Source organism: Globicephala melas, chromosome 2 (genome assembly GCF_963455315.2).
Source record: "Globicephala melas chromosome 2, mGloMel1.2, whole genome shotgun sequence".
Taxonomy (NCBI): Eukaryota; Metazoa; Chordata; class Mammalia; order Artiodactyla; family Delphinidae; genus Globicephala; species Globicephala melas.
In genome coordinates this window covers 110,413,408-110,436,162 of record NC_083315.2, presented here as the reverse complement: position 1 = coordinate 110,436,162, position 22,755 = coordinate 110,413,408, and the positions used below count along the sequence as shown (strand labels likewise).

Here is a 22,755-nt window from a genome sequence, read left to right as displayed (position 1 = left end):
AGGATGTTTAGTGGAAAACAAACAAAGGAATGGGCAAAAATACACCATGCAAACAATGAGATAAAATTATTTACATCAAAGTATAGAAAGAAATAAACATTAAATGAATCAGTGTTGCCTTTTATATACTTAAAATAAATCAAAATGTAAAAAAGAGAAAACGTACGAAATACTGTTATGAAAGAAGTACAAGGTATGTGTGTTTTTATACCCTTGTCCTAGTAATACCAGTATATATATCCTAAACTTAACTCTATGAAAGGGGGTGTATCCAAATCTGTAAACAGCTCCTATTTCCCTACATTTAAGGGAAAAAATCTACAACAGTAAACATATGGGTAAAAGACTTGAAAAGCCACCAATAAAAGACGATATCCAAATGGCCAATAAACATACGAAACGATGCTCAAATGTATTGGTTTATACAACTTACAACCACAGCACAGTACAATTAGACACCTACCACAATGTGAAAATGAAAAAGAGAAAATGTCATGTGTTGCTGAGGATGTGGATCAACCAGGATTTGCACACCTTCTGGTGTTGGAATTCTAGTTTGATAAAACTGCTCTGAAAATGATTTGTCAGTACAAGTTTCCCCCAGTATCCCAAAGTAGAGCATTCCTGTTCATAAGCCAAAATGACATAAAACAAAGACGCAATTTACCTTTGGACACATCTTGCTAATGATGCGCAAAATAGATCAAGATAAAGCACAGATGATAATAGACACAGTTCAAAAATATGGGCTTGTTACGGAGCTTGGTGGTGCCTCTCTCGCTGCTTGGGGGTGCGTGCTGCCACTGTTAACAGTTCACTGCAAAACAAATGCTGAAGGCTGTTTTTTCTTTTCGCCTTTTTTCATAAAGAGTGAAAATTCTCTCTGAATTTTTTCAGTTAGGCTAGCGAAAACAGGTACTAAATGTAGGTCTTTCATAAAAGCGAGGTGGCCTAAAGAGAGCTTTCGAAAAGCGTGGGATAACTGTATTGCTAAAGGGAACATAGCATGCCCCGTGGCCCAGTAATTCCACTCCTTAAAATGTTCATCACAAGGCTTGTATAAGAATGTTCATAGTATCATTACTTTTAATAGCAAAAAACTGGAAGCAATTCACATGTTCTTCACCAATAGAATAGACAAATATATTGTGATATTTTAGTGTAAGGAAATGCTGTTTAGCAAAAAAAAAAGTGAATAAACTATAACTAGACTAAGCTATAACCAAAAGTGAATAAACTATAACTAAATTTTATGTGGATCACATAAAATTGAAAATTGATAGAAATGATTTCATATATATCAAATTCAAAAATTAACCTAGTGTTTAGAAATCAGGGTAGTGTTAATATCCTTTTAGGAATATCTAGTTAGACTTGGGAAAGGGCACGATGAAAGTTTTTGGGGGTGCTGATAACATTTTATTTCTTCATCTAGGTACTGGTTACATAGGTGTGTTAAAAAATTCATTGAGCTGTACGCTTAGGATGTACTTAAAGAATATTTTTACCAACATTATTTATAATAGTGAAAAATGGAAACATTTCAACATTAGGGAACTGGTTAAATTAAATAGGTATATACTTTCTGTAGATTATATAATTATTTTATATGATGTTAATCTATATTTATTGCCATAGAATGTTCAAGATACATTAAGTATTGAAAGCAGCTTGTAGTGTAGTACACACACTTCGACCTTTTTTTTTTTTTTTAATTTAAGGAGGGGAGAAGCTGATGTTATTTTCAGATGGAAAATATGGAATGATAAAATCTCAAGTACTAACACTGTTGGTGATAGGATTTGGGGCAATTTGTGTTTCTTTTTTTTAAATGTATTTTTTTGGCCAGTTAATTATGTGTTATATGTGATTTAAAAATAGGCAAAATGGTATAAATAGAAAAAGTTATAAATAAAAAATGGGGGCTATTAGAATGAGATAATTATTTCTGGAAATTATAGATGTTTCTACGTGCACAGGGGAAGAATGAGAAGATATTAATAACGGATTGTTAAGGTTAGAGAAGTAATACCTGCAGAGAATATTTGAATTGCTACCAATAACTGTTTGTTCATGTGACTCTGAGGAGTCTAGGAGCCTAATGACTGTAAGCCATGGTAAGAGTTCTCAACATTCAATGTGAGGGCTTGTCTTCTATGGCCCTATATTCTTTGCTTTATCATAATTTTTATAATGGGAAATTGCAGGAAAATATTTCTGTATCATTAGTGCCAATGAATAGTTTTAAATATCACTGTGGATATACTTGTTGAGAGCTTAACTCATCTGAAGTTATACTGTTTATTAAACTCTTTTTTAATGCATACACTTTGTTACCGGAGAATAAAATATGACTTTTTACATATAGTAAAAACTGTTTTCTGGTCTAACTTTTAGTTCTAAAAATGAAATCGACTGTATAGAGTCTTGTATGTAGCCTTAGAGTCTACTGATACAGACTCTAAGTTATTCACTAGTTTTATAAATATATATCTAATTTCTAAACAATGTTGATTTTGAAAAGTTTATATAAATAGTAAATATCACTTTTTAATTTCAAAAGCATTCAACAGCAGAATTCTGGTATTAAAAAATTGATTTTAATAAAATTTCATTTCAAAGCCTGGGCTTTTGATTTTTAAATCACTTGTAATAAAACAAGGAGGGTGGTGCCTAAGTGTTTGGACTGTCAGGATAAACACACTTTAAATGAGTGATCCACAGTAAACACTCAATAAAAGTTAATTTTCTTCTATCCTTTATAAAATATTTTGTTATATTCTTGTGGGACTTTATCCCTAAGAGAACTTTGGCAGTATTATCAGGAGTTGAAGTAACGTGTATGAAACTTGTCTTGTTTTTGTTGTTGTTGTTGTTGTTGTTGTTACTGTTAATTTTAGAAGAAACCAAAGACACAGAGGCTCCCACAGCACCTCAGAATAGCCAGTTAACGTGGAAGCAGGGCAGACAGCTGTTAAGACAGTGAGTAATGGTTCATTTTCACCTTTCTTTAAGGATCTAGGTATGAAAGTGCTTCTATTCAGTCACTTTGCAAGTGAAAATTATTTAATGATAATGGGACAATGTGTATAGTTTTCATATTGCTTCTTTTTTGTTTTGTTAGATGCTTGGATCTTTTTAAAGTTTTGTTTCCTCTGAATGTTTCTCTAAACATTTCTCAGAATGATGTTTTTTTCTTATTTATGGAGTAGGATGTCATAAAGACTAGATGTCTTGAAGACCAGAACAAAAATAGGGAGTTCATACTTACAGACATTCTCATTTCCATCACTGGAAAATTTACATATTTCGTTTTAAGTGAGATTGTGACTGGCTTAGAGAAGCAATTTAACTGGTTATCAGAAACTTTTCAGAAGTGGCTTGCTAAATCCTGCTTCTACTTGAATCTTTAAGGAAGCTTTTTTTTTTCGAGGAACCTTTTTGATGTTTGAATTCTTTGCCGTATTAGAAGTACTTACGTGGCAAATATTATTGTCTTATCTATTTGTTCTTTTCCCTTGTATTTTGAAAACTTTGGTACTCGCATATTACTGAAATCTTAGGTAATTCAACTTTCTCAACTCTAGGCATCTTTACCATCGCTTCAGTAACCCAGTGAAGTATGGTCACACCCTTGATCTTGTTATAACCTAGAACTGCCCTACCTCTGGAATATTCCTTGATCATATTCCACTTTTCTTACTCCAGTTCCCAGGTTATTTGTCCTCTGACCTTTGATCTTTAGATCCTTGACTGTTTCATTTCCCTTACCTCCTTTACCTATTGTTGGTTTAATTTTTTTTTTTTTGGCGGTGGGGTTTTTTTGTTGTTTCTTTTTGTTGTTTCCCTAGCTTCCACTTAGACCCCATGATCCTTTACCCTTTTGCTGGTACCCTTAACTTTCCTGCTGCCCACTCCTTACCCCCACCACCAGTCATTTTACTATACCTACCTACAGTATCCCAGCCCTAATGAGTCTTACTGTCTGTTGCTTCTGTTTCTAATTAATTCTTAGAGAAAAATCACAGAATTGTGTGAATGCCATTACACATTCACGGTTTCCTGTCCAAACATTGCATAGAGCCTTTTTCCATATCCCTGGTCATCTCCTGCTCCCATTGCCCTCAGTGGATATTCTGAACTTTTACCACATCTCAGCCCATTCTCCCTTACTCTCATTAGAGCACCTCAAGCTCTACTTCACTGAAATCATGAAGGCTATCAGGTGAGAACTGTCTTCACTTTTTGCTTTCCTTTCTGAAAATGTATTTAAACCTCATATTCATCATCTCGGTTTCTAATGTTCCATTCAAAGAAGTGTTTATCAATCTGGACAGTTAGTGACTAAAACTCACACAAACTTCAAAAACAGATTACTGTCTGGAAGGATGCTGGGATAGCTAGCAGAGTTGAGGGAAGTGCTGACTAACTGAGTGTTAGAAACTTAAGAGCTAGTGTATCACTGAAGATTTCTCAGGGACTGGAAACACCCAGGATATGTTCTTACTCTCTGGTGTTCTACTCCTCTGTGTATCAGTTTTATTTTCTACTGAAAACCACTTTTCTCCAGGTGGCAGGGGATCCCTTATTTTAGTCAGAATAATTTCTGAGGATTGGATTTGTCTTAACTTGATCAAATAACTGCCCACGAGTCAGTTATTTTTACCTGGGTTGTTTAAGATCTTGACAGTTCTTTTAGACCACATGGCTAGAGTGTGGTGGGAGTTTTTTTCCTCAAAAGAGGATCGCGTTTTTTTAGAAGAGTATGACGGCTATAGAGAAATCAGTTGCACAGTATTTCTCTCATAAATGCCTAATCCCATTGCCTGGCTTTATATTGTGTCTCTTCTCATTTTTCTGTAACAGTAGTTTATCTCCATAGTCTTCCTTATTCATTTCTCAACTGTCTAGTTTGTTTTCCATTTTGATATTCCCCTGAAGCTTCTATCACAAACATGTTTATGAGAACCTTTTTGTTCATATTGATCTTTTGGAAATATTTGACATTAACTCTTCATTTCTTTTTGAAACTCTGTTTTTCTTACTTTCATGAAACTACTCTCTGCTTTTTTTACCCTCATTTCTCAAGTTCTTTCTTTTAATTTTCCTTTGAGTTTCTTATTCTTCCAGCCCTTTAGATGTTTGTGTCCCCAGGTTTTGTTTTTACAAAACAAAACCTTTGAGTTTCTTATTCTTCCAGCCCTTTAGATGTTTGTGTCCCCAGGTTTTGTTTTTACTTATGCTTTTTCTCTGGGTAACTTCATGTAAATCCATGGCTTCAAATATCTCCAAACACTAATGACTCCCAAATCTGTACACCCAGTCCAGTCCCTTCTGAGCTTTTGACCTTCTTACCATTGTGCCTAATAAATGTTACCACTTTCATAGATACTACTTGATTGTTTGATAGGTACCCTCTAAACCATATTCTGACCCTTTATTCTTTATTTTATTCAGTAGAACCACCATGCAACCATCCCAGCTAGAAACCTGAAAATTTTCCAAAATTCTTATATCTTCTTTTATTCTACTGCCATATTTACTTGTGTACCAAGTCACTAAGATATTTTATTTTTCTCACATTTCTCCTCTTCTCAAGTTTTAATTCTTGCTGTTAGTGTCCTAACCAGTCTTCCTGTCTTTAGCTTTCACTTAAAAATCCTCTATTATTTTGTCAGCAACATATAAAAAGAAACAAAAAAGGCTTCTTTTTAACATCTTCCCTTAGCCTGTCAAATACTTTAGGAAGAAATTTTAAAATTTGTCACACAAAGCCGTTCATGACCCATTATCTATACTTATGTCATGATTCAGTCCCTTTCTTCTTTTTGAGTCTCATCCTAGATCCTCGGTTAGGTACCCTGGTTTAGATAACAAGGAAAGTTTGAAAACCGCGGGACTGTAGGACTGCTATAAGACCTTAGATCCTAGAAGGAGAACTAATCTATCCATCAACCTCTGGCTAAGACCCAGGGTTTAAACGTAGCATGTCATTGTTCTGAGGTTTATTTCTGTTCATCCTTTACCACTTTCTGGAATTTTTTTTTTTTTAAGTAATATATATCATCAACTCCTAAAAGTTTTTTAACGCTCTAGGTCTTTTTAGGCTTCAGGATAATTGGCCCTTAATTAGTGTTAGCCATCTATATGCTTTTTAAATTAAACTATGGTTTGTAATCGGCCTTTTTTTTTTTTGTAGAACTGGAACTAGTCTAGAGAGAAGAAAGTTATTGAGACAAAGGAAGAGTAAATTTTATAGGATTATGGATTTTTCTAAAATCTTTGATGTGATTTTGATTTGACAAGATTGCATGTATTAGCAATATGTGGGATTTAATATTTTTAATTTTCTCTTATAGATATCTTCAGGAAGTAGGTTACACAGATACAATATTAGATGTACGGTCTCAGCGGGTAAGATCATTACTTGGACTATCTAATTCAGAACCAAATGGATCAGTAGAGACAAAGAATTTAGAACAGATCCTGAATGGAGGTGAATCTCCTAAGCAAAAAGGACAAGAAATCAAAAGGTATGACCTATACTTATAGGTTAACATTGTTTATATAGCAGGTATTGTGAATTTCTTTAGCTTCTTGTTATTGCTATTAACAGTTATTGAAGCATGTAGAGTTCAGATTTAAAGATTCCTTCCCGCCCTGCAAATGGTACCATGGACAAAGAAACTTTTTATTTAGGTGCTTTTTAAATTTATTTATCTTGGGGCTTCCCTGGTGGCACGGTGGTTAAGAATCCGCCTCCCACTGCAGGGGACCTGGGTTCGAGCCCTGGTCTGGGAAGACCCCACATGCCGCAGAGCAACTAAGCCCGTGTGCCACAACTACTGAGCCCCTGTGCCACAACTACTGAAGCCCACATGCCTAGATCCCATGCTCCGCAACAAGAGAAGGCACCGCAATGAGAAACCCACGCACCATAACGAAGAGTAGCTCCCGCTCGCCACAACTAGAGAAAGCCCGCATGCAGCAACAAAGACCCAATGCAGCCAAAAATAAAATAAATTTATTAAAATTATATAATAAATTTATTTATCTTGGGACTTCCCTGGTGGTCCAGTGGTTAAGACTTCATGCTCCCAATGCAAGGGGCCTGGGTTCTATCCCTGGTCAAGGAAGTAGATCCCACATGCCACAACGAAGATCTCGCACGCGGCAACAAAGATCCCGCGTGCCGCAACTAAGACCCGGTGTAGCCAAATAAATAAATAAATTTTTTTTAAAGATTTATTTATCTTAAGTTTTGATGCGAAGAGAATGACTGTAGTTCTGAAATAGGTTTAAAATTAGAGAGTGATTTCATGTAGTTCAGAGTTATTTTAATGTCTTGATTTTTAAATTTTTGTTAGAGTATTTTCAATAAATTATACTACTATATAATTAGAATAGTAATGGTTGTTTAGACACTAGTGTTAAAGAAACAAGGCTTTGCATTGTGTTTGGACTCAGAAAGCTACCAGGTATACTTTAAAATTTTAATGTCTTTATTGATAGAGTTCACATACCATAAAGTGCACCCACTTGAAGTATATGAGTTTAATAGTTTTTAAGATAGTCACAGAGGTGTTCAGCCGTCACCACAATCTAAGTTTTGAAAATTTTCATTACTCCATAAAGAAACCTCGTACTCATTAGCTACCACTCCCCATTCTTTCCCATATTCCTCCCACTCACCAACCCTAGGCAACCATTAATATACTTTCTGTATCTATAGATGTGCCTATTCTGGATATTTTATGTAAATGGTTATTTTGTGAGTAGCTTCTTTTACTTAGTGTAATATTTTTAAGATTCATCCATGTTATAGCATATGTCAGTAATTCATTTCTTCTTACTGCCAAATAATATTCTTTTCTATGGATATACCACATTTTGTTTATCTATTCCTTATCCAATTGATGGGCATGTTGATTGGTTCCACATTTTGGAATAATGAATAATGCTACTTTGAACATTGGTCCGCAGGTGTGGACATATGTTTTCAAGTCTCTTGGGTTTATACCTAGGAGTGGAATTGCTGTGTCATACAGTAACTCTGTGTTTACCTTTTTGAGGAATTTCCAAACTCATTTCCAAAGTGGCTGGACTATTTTACATTACCATCAGAAATGTATGAGAATTCTAATTTCTCTACATCCTCATTAACACTTGTTTTCTGTCTACCAAATACACTTTTGATTATAGTACAGATTTGATAAATGCAAGTTGTCAAGCAGATGGAACTTTCTTTTCATTTTTTACCATTAGATATTACATTGAATTACATAGGTTGGAACGACAAAGAAAAAAGAGTGGAAAAAACCAAAATGAATTCATTAGTTTGGTTAGAGCTTAAGAAGTTAATAATATGTACAGTTTATAAACTAGCATTGTTTCATACCTTAGATACATTTTATCTAAGATACATCATGCAGTTATTTAAAGACTTTCAAGTTAACATAAGCCTTTAGTTTACGGGTTTTATTTCTGAGAAATAAGGTCTCTTTAATAAAAACAATTTGACATCTAACAGAGCCCTTGTTTTCTTTACTCTGGATTTCAGGAATCATAGAGCTTTCATAGCTTTAGAGAAAAAGCAAGGATATTACTATGTTATTTTAAACTAAACTTGTCAGCTAACCAGGCTAAGTAGTTCTTAGGATTTATAACTACTTTAGAGGAACACAGTTTACTATATCACACCTGAATCTGAATTAAAAATCCATAACAGACTGTATCTTCTCCTTGTAAAACTTCTTCCCTTTGCAAGATTTAGAGTTCAATAGTTTTTTTTTTCTGTTGTGGTAAAAAACACATAACATGAGATCTATCTTAATAAATTTTAAGTGTACGGTGCAGTGTTGTTAACTGTAAGCACAATATTGTAGAGCACTTCTCTAGAACATTTTCATCTTTCATGACTGAAACGCCATACCCATTGAATAGCAACTTCCTATTTCCTCCTTCCCCCAGCCCCTGGCAAACACCCTTTGACTTTCTGTTTCTACGAGTGACTACTTTAAATACTTTATATATATTTATATAATATATGAATACTTTATATAAGTGGAATTAATACAGTATTTGTCCTTGTGTGACTGGCTTATTTCACTTAACATAATGTCCCAAGGTTCATCAGTGTCATAGCATATGACAAGATTTCCTTCTTTTTTATGGCTGAATAATTATTGAATGTATTCACCACATTTTCTTTATCCATTTATCCGTCCACAGACGTTTAGGTAATAATTGTTTTTAACCAATGTGATTTCCTTCTTAATGAATATAGCTGTATATTGCGAGTCTGTACTAATGTAGGTGTGTATGGTTCAGCTATGATCAGGGCCTTTGAAAATTCCTAAGAAATACGAAAATGACCTAACATGTTGATAGAGGTGTCAACAAAAAGATGTTTATCGTATTCTCATTTATAACAATAAAAAATTTGAAGCAGTCTACATGTTCAACAGTAGAAGAATGGTAAATTGTAGATCATATTATTAGAGACAGTATGCTTAATGGTTTAGAATGGGAACTCTGAAGACAGACTGGGTTTGAATCTGGACTTTGCTGCTTACTAGCTGTGACTTTGGGCAGGGTACTTTACCTTCCTGTGCCTCAGTTTCCTCATTTATAAAATGGTAATGATAGGGTTGATGTGAAGAAGAAATGAATTAATGTAAGGCATTTGGAACAATGCTTGGTGCATAATAATAACTATGATGAAATATTGCTTATCCAGTTGAAATGTGACCCAATCAAGAGTAATATTTACTAGATTCTACTGAGTAAATGTCATTGTTGTCTTTCTTGGTTTATTCTTTGGTTTATTGTAGGGGGATGTTGTGGGTGTGTAGTGTATCATATCACACAGCCTCCACCTTATAAGGATTCATTGGGGGAGAGAGTTCTCATAGGTCTTGTAACTGAAAAGCTGTGCTGCTTCTTAGTGATTGGTCTGATTTACCTTTGAACCTCCAGTAGTTGCTCTCTTTCTTTTTACTCTGTTTGGAATCTTGCCATATTTGTGGGTTTCCCTTATCTCTAGAAAACACTGACTCTTTTTTACCCTTTTACTTACGAACCTTACTCTTGACTTCATTCTGTTTTCCCTTCATCTGGATATATAATTTAAAAAATTCTGTTGATTGCTTTTCATTGAATGAGAAAGGATAGTAAATAGTTGGCAAAGAAAAAAATTATTATAAAATTCCATAGATGTAGATGTCCACTTAAGCATGTGGATTAAAGGCAGATTTACTTGTGTGCCTTCTGGAACCTCTGTTAAAATATCAGTTAAAGACATTTTAAGACACACTGATTGACACATAAGGACAAAAAATTGAATATATAGAAAGAATGAGAGGATATACTGTCCATTAGATAGGGAGAACTTAATAATTTTGGAAGCTGGAAAGAAGAAAAGGAACAAGCCAATTCAAGTCCCAAAATGCCAGTAAAGTTCCAAAAGCTAAGGAGTTAGAGGTATCAGGTACATTTGGAGTCACGTTTAGAGGGGATTATTAATAGAGAATTAGTTTCAAGTTTATGTAAGAGGCAGTTAGAATCTTAAACCCCCTCTTTAATTCTGTATAGCCGCTTGAACACCCCTCCCCTATCCCAAAGAATGGTGGTATATTTTCTGGTGAATTCCAGTGATTTCTGATTTCTTAAGAAAACAAGCAACTGTAGGGTGGGCTACTGTACTGAAAACAGGAGGATTATCTGAAAATCTCTAGCTGAGCAGTGAGATTCCCTGTTTCCTTCTACTTGGCTTCAGGTATGTTGGCAGCTGGTCTTAAATCCCTTTCAGGCAGGAATATGATCACATTAATAGAGAAGACCTTATGATCCGACAGTTGGGATCTGCCAGTGAAATGGCTGGGACTCTGCCCTGTTGTTATAACAGAAGTGTGAAGCTAGCTACTTTGACAAGCCTCACCCATGTACACAATATATCCAATTAGTTTTTCTGTGCCTCACTGTTAAATATTAACAGTTAAGGAAAGACTTTAATATGAAAATTGGAGACCAAAGGAACCAAACATAAAAAAGGAACTCAGAGAAAAGAGGGAGCAGAAGACTTTCAAAACTATAATTACTCTTCTGAGAGGACTGAGAGAAGATAATACATCTATAAAACAGTAATATGTTATTGTATAAGGTTCAGTAAGAGATCAGAAAAGAGCTAATAGAAATTTAGAAGTGTGATTTAAATAATTTTCATGTAAGACTTGGGAGATAAAAGACTCTCCCAGAAAAGAGAAAAGGGGAAAAAAAGTAAGACTGAAAAGAGAGGAAAATCTAAAGATCAGTCCAAGAGGGACAACATCTGAATAGGAGTTTCAAAAAGAGAGAACAGGTAAACTGGTGTTGAAAAAATTTTTTAAAGAGTAATTAAAAAAAATTCTTGAATATATTTATAGAATGTGTTTCCAAGGATGTTTGTTTCCACATTGAAAGGATTTCTCCCAGTTACACTATAAAGTGAATTAAAAAAAATCCATACAAAGGCCATCATCGTGAATGCTAAAAAGAAAACATCTCAAGAGAAACAGCATGGTAGCTTGCAAGTAGGTCAAAGTCTCAGACCCTTCACAGTCCATGGTTGCTTTAATTTCCATTTTGCTAAAGACTAATGACGTTGAGCATCTGTGTATGCCATCCACATATCTTTTGATACAGGATCTGTTTGAATAATTTCCCCATTTTTTCATTGTTTTATTTGTTATTGTTGAGATTTAAGTGTTCTTTATATAGTCGTTCATTAAATGTGTGACTTGCAAATATTTTGTCCCAATCTGTAGACTTTTCTTTAAATTCTCTATAGTGTCTTTCAAAGAGCAAAAGTTTTTAATTTTGGGCAGTCTGATTCATCTGTTCTTTCTTTTATTGATTGTGCTGTTTGACTTTTAAACCTTGTACGTGTATTGTTGTGATCAAATACAGTTTTTAAAACCTGAAACGTGAGTTCTCACTTTAGAGACAGGAACTTCTATCCAAGGAACCATAATACTTTATTAAAGTTCAAAACAAAACTCTCATGTCTTAAATTTTTTATTTTTCTGTCATTGAAGTGCCAATTTTGTCAAATATTTTCTTTGCCTTTCATTTAATCCCCAGATATCGAGACGTATTACTAATGTTGAACTGAAAAGTATGTGTTTTGTTATTGTGGTAGTTTTTTGTTTGTTCTTACTAATTTGCACTTGAAAAACACATCTCTTTCTACATTCAGTGTTGATACAGGTCCTTGAACCATGTGCTGGATTAGGCAGAGTATAATAGACCTATTAAAACCCTATGTCTGGGATGAAGTGAGAGTGGCATGGACATATATATATACACTACCAAATGTAAAATAGATAGCTAGTGGGAAGCAGCTGCATAGCACAGGGAGATCAGCTCGGTGCTTTGTGACCACCTAGAGGGGTGGGATAGGGAGGGTGGGAGGGAGATGCAAGAGGGAGGAGATATGGGGATATATGTATATGTATAGCTGATTCACTTTGTTATAAAGCAGAAACTAACACACCATTGTAAAGCAATTATACTCCAATAAAGATGTTAAAAAAATAGTCTGAATTGTATTATATCCTTAATTTGGACTAAGAACCAATCAGGGAGGGAAAAAACCCTAACTTTTAGACTATTATTCTTTTTGTTACCATGTACTGTTCGTATTAGTAAGGATATTTGAGGTCATCTAGTTTAACCCCCCCAGTTTACAGGTAAAGAAGTTGAGGCCAAAAGGTTTAAGTGACTTGGCCAAATTCAGGCAGCTAAGTCAGTGGAAGAGTTGAGACTTTCATTGTGAGAGTCTGCATTCAGCTGAAGCTTTCACCGTTCTGTTGCAGCCTCTGTTTTTAGACATTTAAACAACTATTTGAAAACCTTTTTTGTACATAGAGGAGGAATTCAGATTATAGTTTTAAAATGACTTCGTAAGTAGATAAAAATAGATTATCACTGTTACCTATTATATGAGTGGTTCTGAAACACTTCAAAGGTTTTTTTTTTTAAGTAGTTTTTCTTTTTCCCCCTTAAGTATTTATTTATTTATTTATTTGGCTGCGCCGGGTCTTAGTTGTGGCATGTGGAATCTTTTACTTGTGGCACGCAAGCTGTTAGTTGTGGCATGCGGGATCTAATAGTTTCCTGGCCAGGGATCGAACCTGGGCCCCCTGCATTGGGACCACCGAGTCTTAACCGCTGGACCACCAGGTTAAGTCCTGAAAGTATTTCTTTAGTATATTAATAATCCTGTTTTCTAGGTAAGGAAATCTGTAAAATGGATTGGAATATTCTATATCTGATTTACCATAACTTTAAATCTGAGCATCCCGATAAAGTTCAGTTTTAGCTGTAAACATTTGCACCAAGCTGTAAGAGGTTGTAGAGCTATAAGAAATGCTGAGTTTAAGTTGCTTGCTCATGATGGCTTTATTTTGAGAAATAATAGCACATTTGAGTGCCTAATACTATAGGGTTTTTATTTTGATGCAGCAATTACTTAAAGTATTTTCATTGTAGAAACTTAACAACTGCTTTTATTGATAGATACTTTAACTGTAGAACATAAATGATCTTTCAAACATTTTTGTGTAGAATATTTAGATAATACATTATAAGTAAATTTTCATTTGAATCTCTCTACTACCTTCAAGTACTATTTTAAAATAGGAGACAGAAAGAAATATTAGAATTAATCATTGGAATATTTTGGTTCATCATTTTTCCTCTCTTACAGGCCTTCTGGTGATGTTCTTGAGACATTCAATTTCTTAGAAAATGCTGATGACAGCGACGAAGAAGAGGAAAATGACATGATTGAAGGCATCCCAGAAGGAAAAGACAAACATCGGATAAATAAACACAAAGTAAGAATTCAATTTTCTATTCTTATTAGCTAAAATATATGTAGTCATGTATTTGGAATAGAAAATTTCAAGATGTCTTTCGTTACATTGGGAGTGATTGATCATTTATTATGTCACTTGGAAGTTTTTTATAGTCAGTTCTTATTGAATTACCTACACATAGTACAAATTATTTGCTGTATTATAAATGGCAAGAAAGGGTCTGTTTTTATAGGACTAGTCCAGTGATTTGAAACTTTTTTTAAAAAGTTGCATCCTTTCCACTCCTGTCACAATTAAGAATCACTGCTGAAGTCTCTCTCTTCCTGTACAGTAAACAAGTGGTAAATTGTAACTGAAGTGGGGTGGTACTCCCACCCTGGGTGAGGGAGTAAACCAAGAATTGTAAATGTACGTGTCAACACTCATTGTTTGTTAAGGATTAATAAAAATTTGCTTTTGCTCATAACCTAAGAAACAGGTTTATGTATTTTAGTGTTGATGCGGGTTAGCTATAAGAGCAAAAGTAGATTAAATGATCTATGTGTGAATTGTCATAATAGTGTACAGTATTTCAAGTATGTTTTTTTAAAAAAAAAGTGGATGGGTTCTGTTGTGGTTCTTTGGGATTTTACAGTAATATGGGAAAAATGCCAGTGTTTCGCAGAAGCTTCTAGTCTATAAAAGCAGTTTTCAACCTTTCTGCCAAATTTCATGTGTGTAACACACTCATATGTGGAGCATAGGTGAATAGAGATTTTGATCCTTCCCTATTTTTTTGTTCTGGGAAGCAGTACTATAAATACCACAGCTGTTGACTTGCATTAATGTCCGTATTAACTATGCCATATCCTTATATGTTACGGACTGCCTGTGCAGTTCTCAGTGAATGAGGTCAATTCAACACAACATATTAGAATGTAAGTTAGTGCATGGGTCTTTTGGTACCTGTGAATCTATTGTAATTAGAGAAGTTCTTCGTAAGAATCATCATACTTGAAGATTAAGATTTTAACCATTCTTATTACCACATTGCTTGCATCACATTTTATAACAGTGTTCACACAGCACTGTTGACAACCATTTATCTAGGGTATAATTTGGGATTGGTGAACTATGTGGAAAATCTAAAATTTTGTATCTAATCTAAAAATGAGAGTGCAAATGTAAAGATAATTGTGTGAAAACATAAAGGACTCCTTTACAATTTAGCATAAAGGTAATTCTTGGCTTATGTTCCATTTACAGATAGGTAATGAAGGTTTAGCTGCTGACCTAACCGATGATCCTGATACTGAGGAAGCACTGAAAGAATTTGATTTTTTAGTGTCTGCTGAAGACGGTGAAGGAGCTGGAGAAGCACGGAGTTCAGGGGATGGCACAGAATGGGGTAAGGTGATAAAGAAATGGGGGTGGGAAATCATCTAGCCCTTAAAGTTGTATTTTATTAAATATAATATGTGGAATGTGTATATCTGAACGTATGGTGGCAGTTAAACTGAGAGCAAGGAGAAGAGTGGTATTGAATAATTTCAGAGTATTTTGCACCAATTTATTTAGATTTGGTGACTAAACTTTAATATATGGCTTTTGGTGGATTTTGATTTTTTGAAATTTGTCTTGATTTAAAGTTGAAATATTTAGTCAATTTAGAGATCCAATTCCTTTCTTCTTAGCAGATTTTTTTTTAAAGCATGTATGTAGTTTTAAACATTCCTATGATTTAATTTGGTAATGAACCTGGGTTTCAAGAAGATAACTCTTTTCAGTATTGCTGTATGGTATTATCTGATTTATTGCTAGGAAGTAATAAAGCTACTAATCTTGAATTATAGCTCTATATTGAGCAAGATTTATTGAAGTATTAAACTTCATTACATGTAATATTCAGTGTACAAATGCATTAGAGCCTAGCCTTTGGAAGTGATACCTACTGCTAATAATAATCCAGCCATAACTAAAAGGGATAAAACAGTTCTATTTATACAGGGTTTAAAAACCCCATTAGAAAGTAAAATAAAAGTGTACAAAGTATTTTAAGTTAATAGCTGAGGTCCAGTATGTTATTCCTATTAAAAATGTTCATTTAATCATCATTTAATATCAACACGTTACCTGGTAGGGAGAACTCAAATTGTGTTTACAGAGCTTTATTGGAGAAGGTTACTAAGTACCTTAATGCATATTTCACATGAATACCAAAGTTGCTTAGTTACTAGCAAGGGGAATTATCACTAGATTTTTATAAAGTACTTTGGTAATAAGGAAACACACTTGGATTTTTTAAAAATGCCTCACTTATATATTGAAGCTGAATATTGCTAACAGCAGGAGAGACAAGACCTAAGAGATAATGTTTATTGACTATCCTGATACAAATTGAGTACTTAAAAGATCTGAATGTTGTTATCAGCTTTCTCATTGTTTATGATTCTCAAGCATTGTTTTCAGATCTTTACTTGTCTTCTAAGGGGAAAGAGGAGACATACTAATTGAAAGTATTAAAAAATTCCACAATTACTTTCTAGACTTCGAATATACACTTTTGTACTTACTATTTGAAAATAGCTATGTTATAGAAATTTTCCCTTCTTAAGAATTAGCTTTGCTCAAGAGCAAGAATTAACCTTGCTCCAGAAAAATAAAAGTATGTTTTCTTCTAACTTCTCTGTGCAACCCATTCAAAGTTGGAAATACCTTATTTTTTTCCGAAAGTTTCTAAAATACTGTTTATTTTTTTATGGATTTTAAAATAATTATATAAATATATTTAAATTGTATAAATACATAATTATTTTATAATTCCTGTGTTTTTTAGGAGGTTTAGAACGCACAGATACATGTGAAGAAGAAAATTAAAAATCACCTGTAACACTGCTATATAGAGAGAATCATGGTTAATATTTATATCTTTATTTAACAAGGATTTTGCTGCGTGCTGATATATAAACCACAGTTTCCACTTAATATATTATTCTTCCGCAACATCATTTTCAAAAACTGCATAGTATTCTTGATGGAATATGTTCCACTATTTCTTTAACTCTGCTGTACTGTTGTACATTTAGATTATTTTTATTAAAGAAAAAAACGATCAAAAGCAGTTTTCAAACATCTGTATAGCTAAATCTTGGCACATATCCATTCCTATTTTCTTCACCTAAAATTGCTGGAAGTTTAACTGTCCATCAGAAGAATACATAAAAATTTCAGGAATGTAATTTGTATAAAATGGCATTATTTCTATAATCAAAGTACTATATTATGTGCAGTTGATTGTCCTTCTGTCCAGAGACTTCTGGCTGTAGAGCAGAGTTTCAAGTGAGGACCTAATTAGTGTGAATGACAAGTGTTGATACTTTATTTACTTTTACTGTTAATATTTGAGAGTGACCTGAATCTTCTTGTGTAATTGGAAGTAACCGACAAAGTCTCTTCCTTCCGGACAAGTCTAAAACACCTTTAAAGCATTTTAAGTTCTTGAGAAGGAAAGGATTCTGTTAAGAACAAAATGGTTCAAGTAGTTTCTTTCCTTAAGAAATGAAAATTATCAAAGGATCTATGCAGTGATTTTGAATTTATCATTTTTACTCAACAGGTGTCATACTCAGTTTTTTTCAAAACAAAGAGGCTGGATATACAAATACCCCTTTATATTTATTTAATTCATTTACTTAAAATTTGAATTTACTTACAAATGGGAAGGTGATGCTTTTCAGATAAATTACTTGGTAAAGGACACAGTTGTTGTTGTTGTTGTTGTTTTTAAAAGTAAATAGTCTGTCATAATGAAACATCCCAGTATTCACCCACATCGGATAATCTATGTTATTTTTTATTTTGTATACTAGCAGTCTACTCGGGTACCTAATTTTGAATCCTTTTATCCTATGAAACCACTGCTTTTAGAAAGCTTTTAAATCTTTTTCTTCTTCTGTCATCTACATTAGGTACTCTGGGTTTAATTTTAGTAGTTTTTACTTCTTGGCATAATCAGAAATATTGTGAGCATTTCTAATTTCGGTATTTCTCTCATGGAGACTAGGCATTTTAAGGTTGTTTAGTTATTGTCTCCTACACTTTGAAACTGTGGTCTGTAGAATGTATAGGACTACAAAATACCAAATGTTTGTATTTAAATATAATGAATAAAGTACTGAATATTTGCATAAAGTTAGTTACCAATTTATGCTATATTAAGTAGATTTGTATAATTCCTTTGCTTTGGTAGTTAGAATCACCATAACAAAATTTTAGGCCTTTGTGGTTTTGAGTTGTCAAGGGTCATTTTTTTGGTGCATATTTGTGTTTTCTTGTAAACAAGAAAGTTCCCGCAACTGATTCAACCTCATTTCTTGGTATTTTTTTTCCCCCTAGATTTTTTAAAAACAGAATTAATATGTAGAAGATTATGCTGCTTCTTCCCTTTTGCTCTTAACTATTTCTTATAAGTAATATCAAATCAGCTGTTACCTACCAGGCAAGTTTCAGGATGTTTGTGCACATATGCATTCACCAACCTTTTCTTTGCACTGCCTTAAGTTTACCTTTGTTTTCTAGATTTGAGTTTACCTTGCAAGTAGTATTTGTATTTTTCTTAAGCTTATCCTTTTTTATTCCCTTTGCTTTTTCACTTCACTACACTTTGCTACTCCAGTTAGAGCTATTCACAGATTTATTTTTCTACAAAGGTCTTTTAAAAAACATATTAAACTTTACTGTTTTATCTAACTTCCAGTGTAAAGTATATACCACTTAAATTTTTTGTTGTTGTTTCTATGAGTTTTAACAAAGTTTGCTCAAAATGTGTCCATTTGTCACTTTTAAAAATAAGAATTGTAAGCTTTATTAAGATGAGTACAAGCGATTCTTTAGATCACATTTTTTCTTAGAGTATTTGATAAAGTGACAGAACGGATTCCTGATATAGCATTGTTTTCATGATTAGAGTACATGAAAAGTGGATTTTCTATTTAAATCATTATTACAGCTGTATTACAAACAGTATTACAGTTTGCAGATTTGACAAATAATCGTGTAAATTTCAGGCTTGAACAACCTAGTTTCAGGTAATTCAAGTTAGCAAATTTTTGGATTTAGCTTTTTACGTACTGACTACCTAAGATCATAGTACCGTAAGGGAGAAAGTGATGACAATTATAGTAGGAAAAGCTCAAGGTACAGTAAATTGAATTTCTGTGTACCTTTGGCTTGCGAGATCGTGGTTCTTCAACCAGGGATCGAACCCGGGCCCCGGCAGTGAAAGCACCAAATCCTAACCAATGGACTGCCAGGGAATTTCCCTGTGTACCATTTAAATATGAGAATTTTTTATGTTTACTTACATACAACTATCTATAAGGAAAAAAGGCTTTTTGTATGTCCACTGTATAGATGCAATCAGTGAGTCCTAGGGAGTTTATAAGGCTTGTAAGCCAGAATATAATGAGTTAACAAAAATTTCTAAAGTATGTTTTCTCTAAAATCTTCCTCTTATGTCAGTCTTCTTGATTGACTTAGCCTATGTGTTTTGGTATAATTTTTATTTAATAACAGGGTTAAATAAACTCTTAGTTCTTTAACAAAATGTTAAACTTCCTAATAACAGCTTTCAACTTAAACAGTAAGTTTAAAACTTAAAGGATGGAAAAGCCTTTAATGCCTAAAATAATTCGAATAGACATATTTTTATTCTGCTTCTTTTTAATGCTGTTTTTCCTTTAGTTTACTATAGGGTAAATTTATTCTAGGCACAAGTATTTACTTAAAACAAATACGGATTTGTTTATTCAGCTAAAATAGCTAAAGTATCATCCTTAGCAGATTTACAGCAATGTGTGTTTTCACTTCTCCATACTTTTCACTGCTTTTATCTTACCCTAAAAGTATCAACTCTTAAAAAGTTCTTCAGTGGAATTTGAGTTTTGTTTTTTTTGTTTTTTTTTTGCTAATCTTAGTTGTAGACCAATGGAAGAAGGTAATGAGATGTTGAACTGTTTGGGTGGGGTGGGGGCAGAGGTGGGATTCTCTGAATGCTTTGTATGGATTATTCGAAACATTGTAGTTTGGAATATATGTATGTATTATATTGGACTAGAATGCCTCTCCATTAGTACAGTTATTTTGTGCATGCAGAATCAATGTGACAGAAGGTGCATGAATATTTTCATCAATAAAATGGCACTGACCTTTCTAGCTTGCACTTTTATGAGTAGTTCGCATGTAATTCATTCATTTGCTTTTATGATGCTGGCTGAATAATTTTTTATTAACATTTTTATAAAGATGCAGTGATCTATTTTTGTATAACATTAGATTTCTAATGTCAGTCCATTGTAAGAATATCAGTTATTGAAAGAATAATAACCTTCAAATTTGTGATTCATAGAAATGAAGCACCATTTAACTTTTGTTAGTGGTATTAAATGTTTAGAAACTTACTAGATGAGCTTTTAGAGTTTGAGTTGTGAATACCAAAACTGAGACTGCACCTTTAAAGTACTTTGAATATATGCTATTAGTACATTTTTATTATGATTATATAAAGCTATAACAGTTTACTGCCAACAGCTTGCATTGCCAACTGCTGATTTTTTTTCTTTTAATAATATGCTGCATGTAGATAAAGATGACCTCTCCCCAACTACTGAGGTTTGGGATGTAGACCAGGGACTAATAAGTAAACTGAAGGAACAGTACAAGAAGGAACGAAAGGGGAAGAAAGGGGTAAAGAGTAAGTGCAGATTCTATTATAATTTTTGTATACCAATCTTTGAGAAAAAAAAATTCTTCAGTTCTGATTTTTTTGTCTACTTCTTTTTGTTTTATAAAGGGGGCAACTAACTTTAAACTTTGTCTGTTGTATAATTGAAATTTATTTGAATGTAATTTAGGTTGTGTTATTGATCAAGTGGGAAATCATTTTAAATATGTGGATAAGGATGAAGGAAGAATTTCAGGGTTTTTGTCTGTATTTTAAGCTTTAAAAAGTTTACCAAACTGTAAGGAATATTGGCCTTGTGATGAAAAATAATAGAAATCTGTTCAAAAGGAAGAAAGTATAACTTTCTGTATTGTTGATACATAGGGTGTTACTGCTATAACCAGCTCATGTCCAGGTTACATTTCTTAGTTTCAGAATTCCAAAATACAGTGAATAGGAAAGCCCTTTCCATAGTTTGTGCTTTCTGGCCTTAATCCAACCACAAACAACAACAGTAGCAAAAAAAAAGCTCTCCTAGGCAGTATTTTCTTGGCTACTCTGATGGAGTAAGGCCAGAGGAGAGGGTAGTGGTGGCAGTAGGGTTTGTTTGGTCAATCACTGAGTGTCTTTGGGTACCTCAGTGTATTTTTCACTGTTAATATCCTGACCAATGAATGTATTGTAAAAGTATAAATTTAGCTACAGCACATCTCAACGAAGTAATTCATTTCCATTTTGTGAATCAAGCTTAAGAACAGTCGCATGAAAATCATCTTCAGACCTATGAGTATTAAATGGAGAAACTGAAGTTTAGTTTTGGGGAACTTTATTTTGAACTGGCCATTGAATCCTGCCAGTCTAAATATTTTGACTGTGTGTAGGAGAAAACAGTAGACTTCAATGGCAAAAACCATGTAGGCATTCTTTCATATTCCTTTCTCTGGTGACAAATATATTAATTTATGAAATGGCAGTTGCAGTGGAAAAGGGTGTAAGTTTTCTTCAGTGAAGCAGTTTTTGAATGGTTTAATTTATTGTGGAGGTAAATAAGGAATTTGGGAGATTTTACGTGTTGTGCACTTTTATAACCTTATGCTTATTTATGTTATTGCATGTGAATAAAAAGATAAATTGTTCTCTAAGAAGTTTCATATTTTATGTTGAACTGCTTACCATATTTAAAAATGTTTAATGCTGGGCAGGGACTGTGTTCAGCTCTAACATCACTTACCTATATAATTAATGCATGTTGAGTATAAAAGTACTTTTGCATGATTGGCCATTTTAATATAGACACAATGACATTAGAATTTTAGGGTTTAGATCTTTTTTTTAAGAAATAGTTTATTTGAATATTAGATTACTTATTTTCTGTATGTTATTCATAAACTGACTTACCTGCTGAAGATTTCTTTAGAAAATGCTAGGTAGTATTGCTTTTAATTTAAAATATAGATACTCCATTTTTTCCCTGATAGAATGTGTTTAGATCTATACACATTTTTTTTTCTTTTTAACAAATTGAAGATTTGTGGCAACCCTGTATTGTTTTTTAGCAATAGAGTATTTTAAATTAAAGTATGTACATTTTTTAGAGACATAATTCTGTGCACAGTACAGTGTAGTGTACACATAACTTTTATATGCACCAGGAAACCAGAAAATTCATGTGACTTGCTTTATTGTGATATTTGCTTTATTGCAGTGGTCTGGAACTGAACCCTCAATATATCCAAGATATGCCTGTACCTTTTTGAGGTTTAGAAAGAAGATATAAGTCAACTTAAGGTTTTTTAGTTGTAGGTTTTACATTTTTCTAAAAAATGTTTTTTATTGAAAAAAATACCTGTTTAAGAACTATTAGAAACAGATGAACTGAAACTAAAGTCTAAAATCCCCATAAAATTGTAATTTAATTAATTTTCTTTAGTAGGATCATAATATGCAGTTTTGTTATTTGCCTACTTAGCTAACAGTTCATAGAAAATACCATTTCATGTCAATAAATATTCCACTGTATAACGTTTTCCAATTTCTTTATACCAAGCTACCCTGTTGTCAAGCAGAATATTGCAGAACCTAATATGTGAAATGGGTGAAAGGGAACTACTGTGATTAAATCAGGATCTGGAGACCTCACAGCCATGCCCTGAGGCTCTCATGTCTCAATACGATTTTATTACCAAAATGTGTACT

At 33.3% G+C, this 22,755-nt stretch overlaps 1 protein-coding gene across 5 annotated transcripts in view; it reads left to right on the top strand.

Annotated features, from left to right (window-relative positions):
* STRN3 (striatin 3) overlaps positions 1 to 22,755 on the top strand; it is a 113,813-nt gene that overhangs the window by 62,171 nt on the left and 28,887 nt on the right. For 3 of the 5 annotated variants that reach the window (XM_030854733.3, XM_030854736.3, XM_060294702.2), the window contains exons 4-8: positions 2,901 to 2,982; positions 6,360 to 6,533; positions 13,748 to 13,877; positions 15,105 to 15,246; positions 20,479 to 20,589. In XM_030854733.3, the coding sequence (XP_030710593.1) occupies positions 2,901 to 2,982; positions 6,360 to 6,533; positions 13,748 to 13,877; positions 15,105 to 15,246; positions 20,479 to 20,589 (639 nt within the window). The remainder of the gene's footprint in view (positions 1 to 2,900; positions 2,983 to 6,359; positions 6,534 to 13,747; positions 13,878 to 15,104; positions 15,247 to 20,478; positions 20,590 to 22,755) is intronic. The other 2 variants (XM_030854734.3, XM_030854737.2) reach the window with 2 other exon arrangements.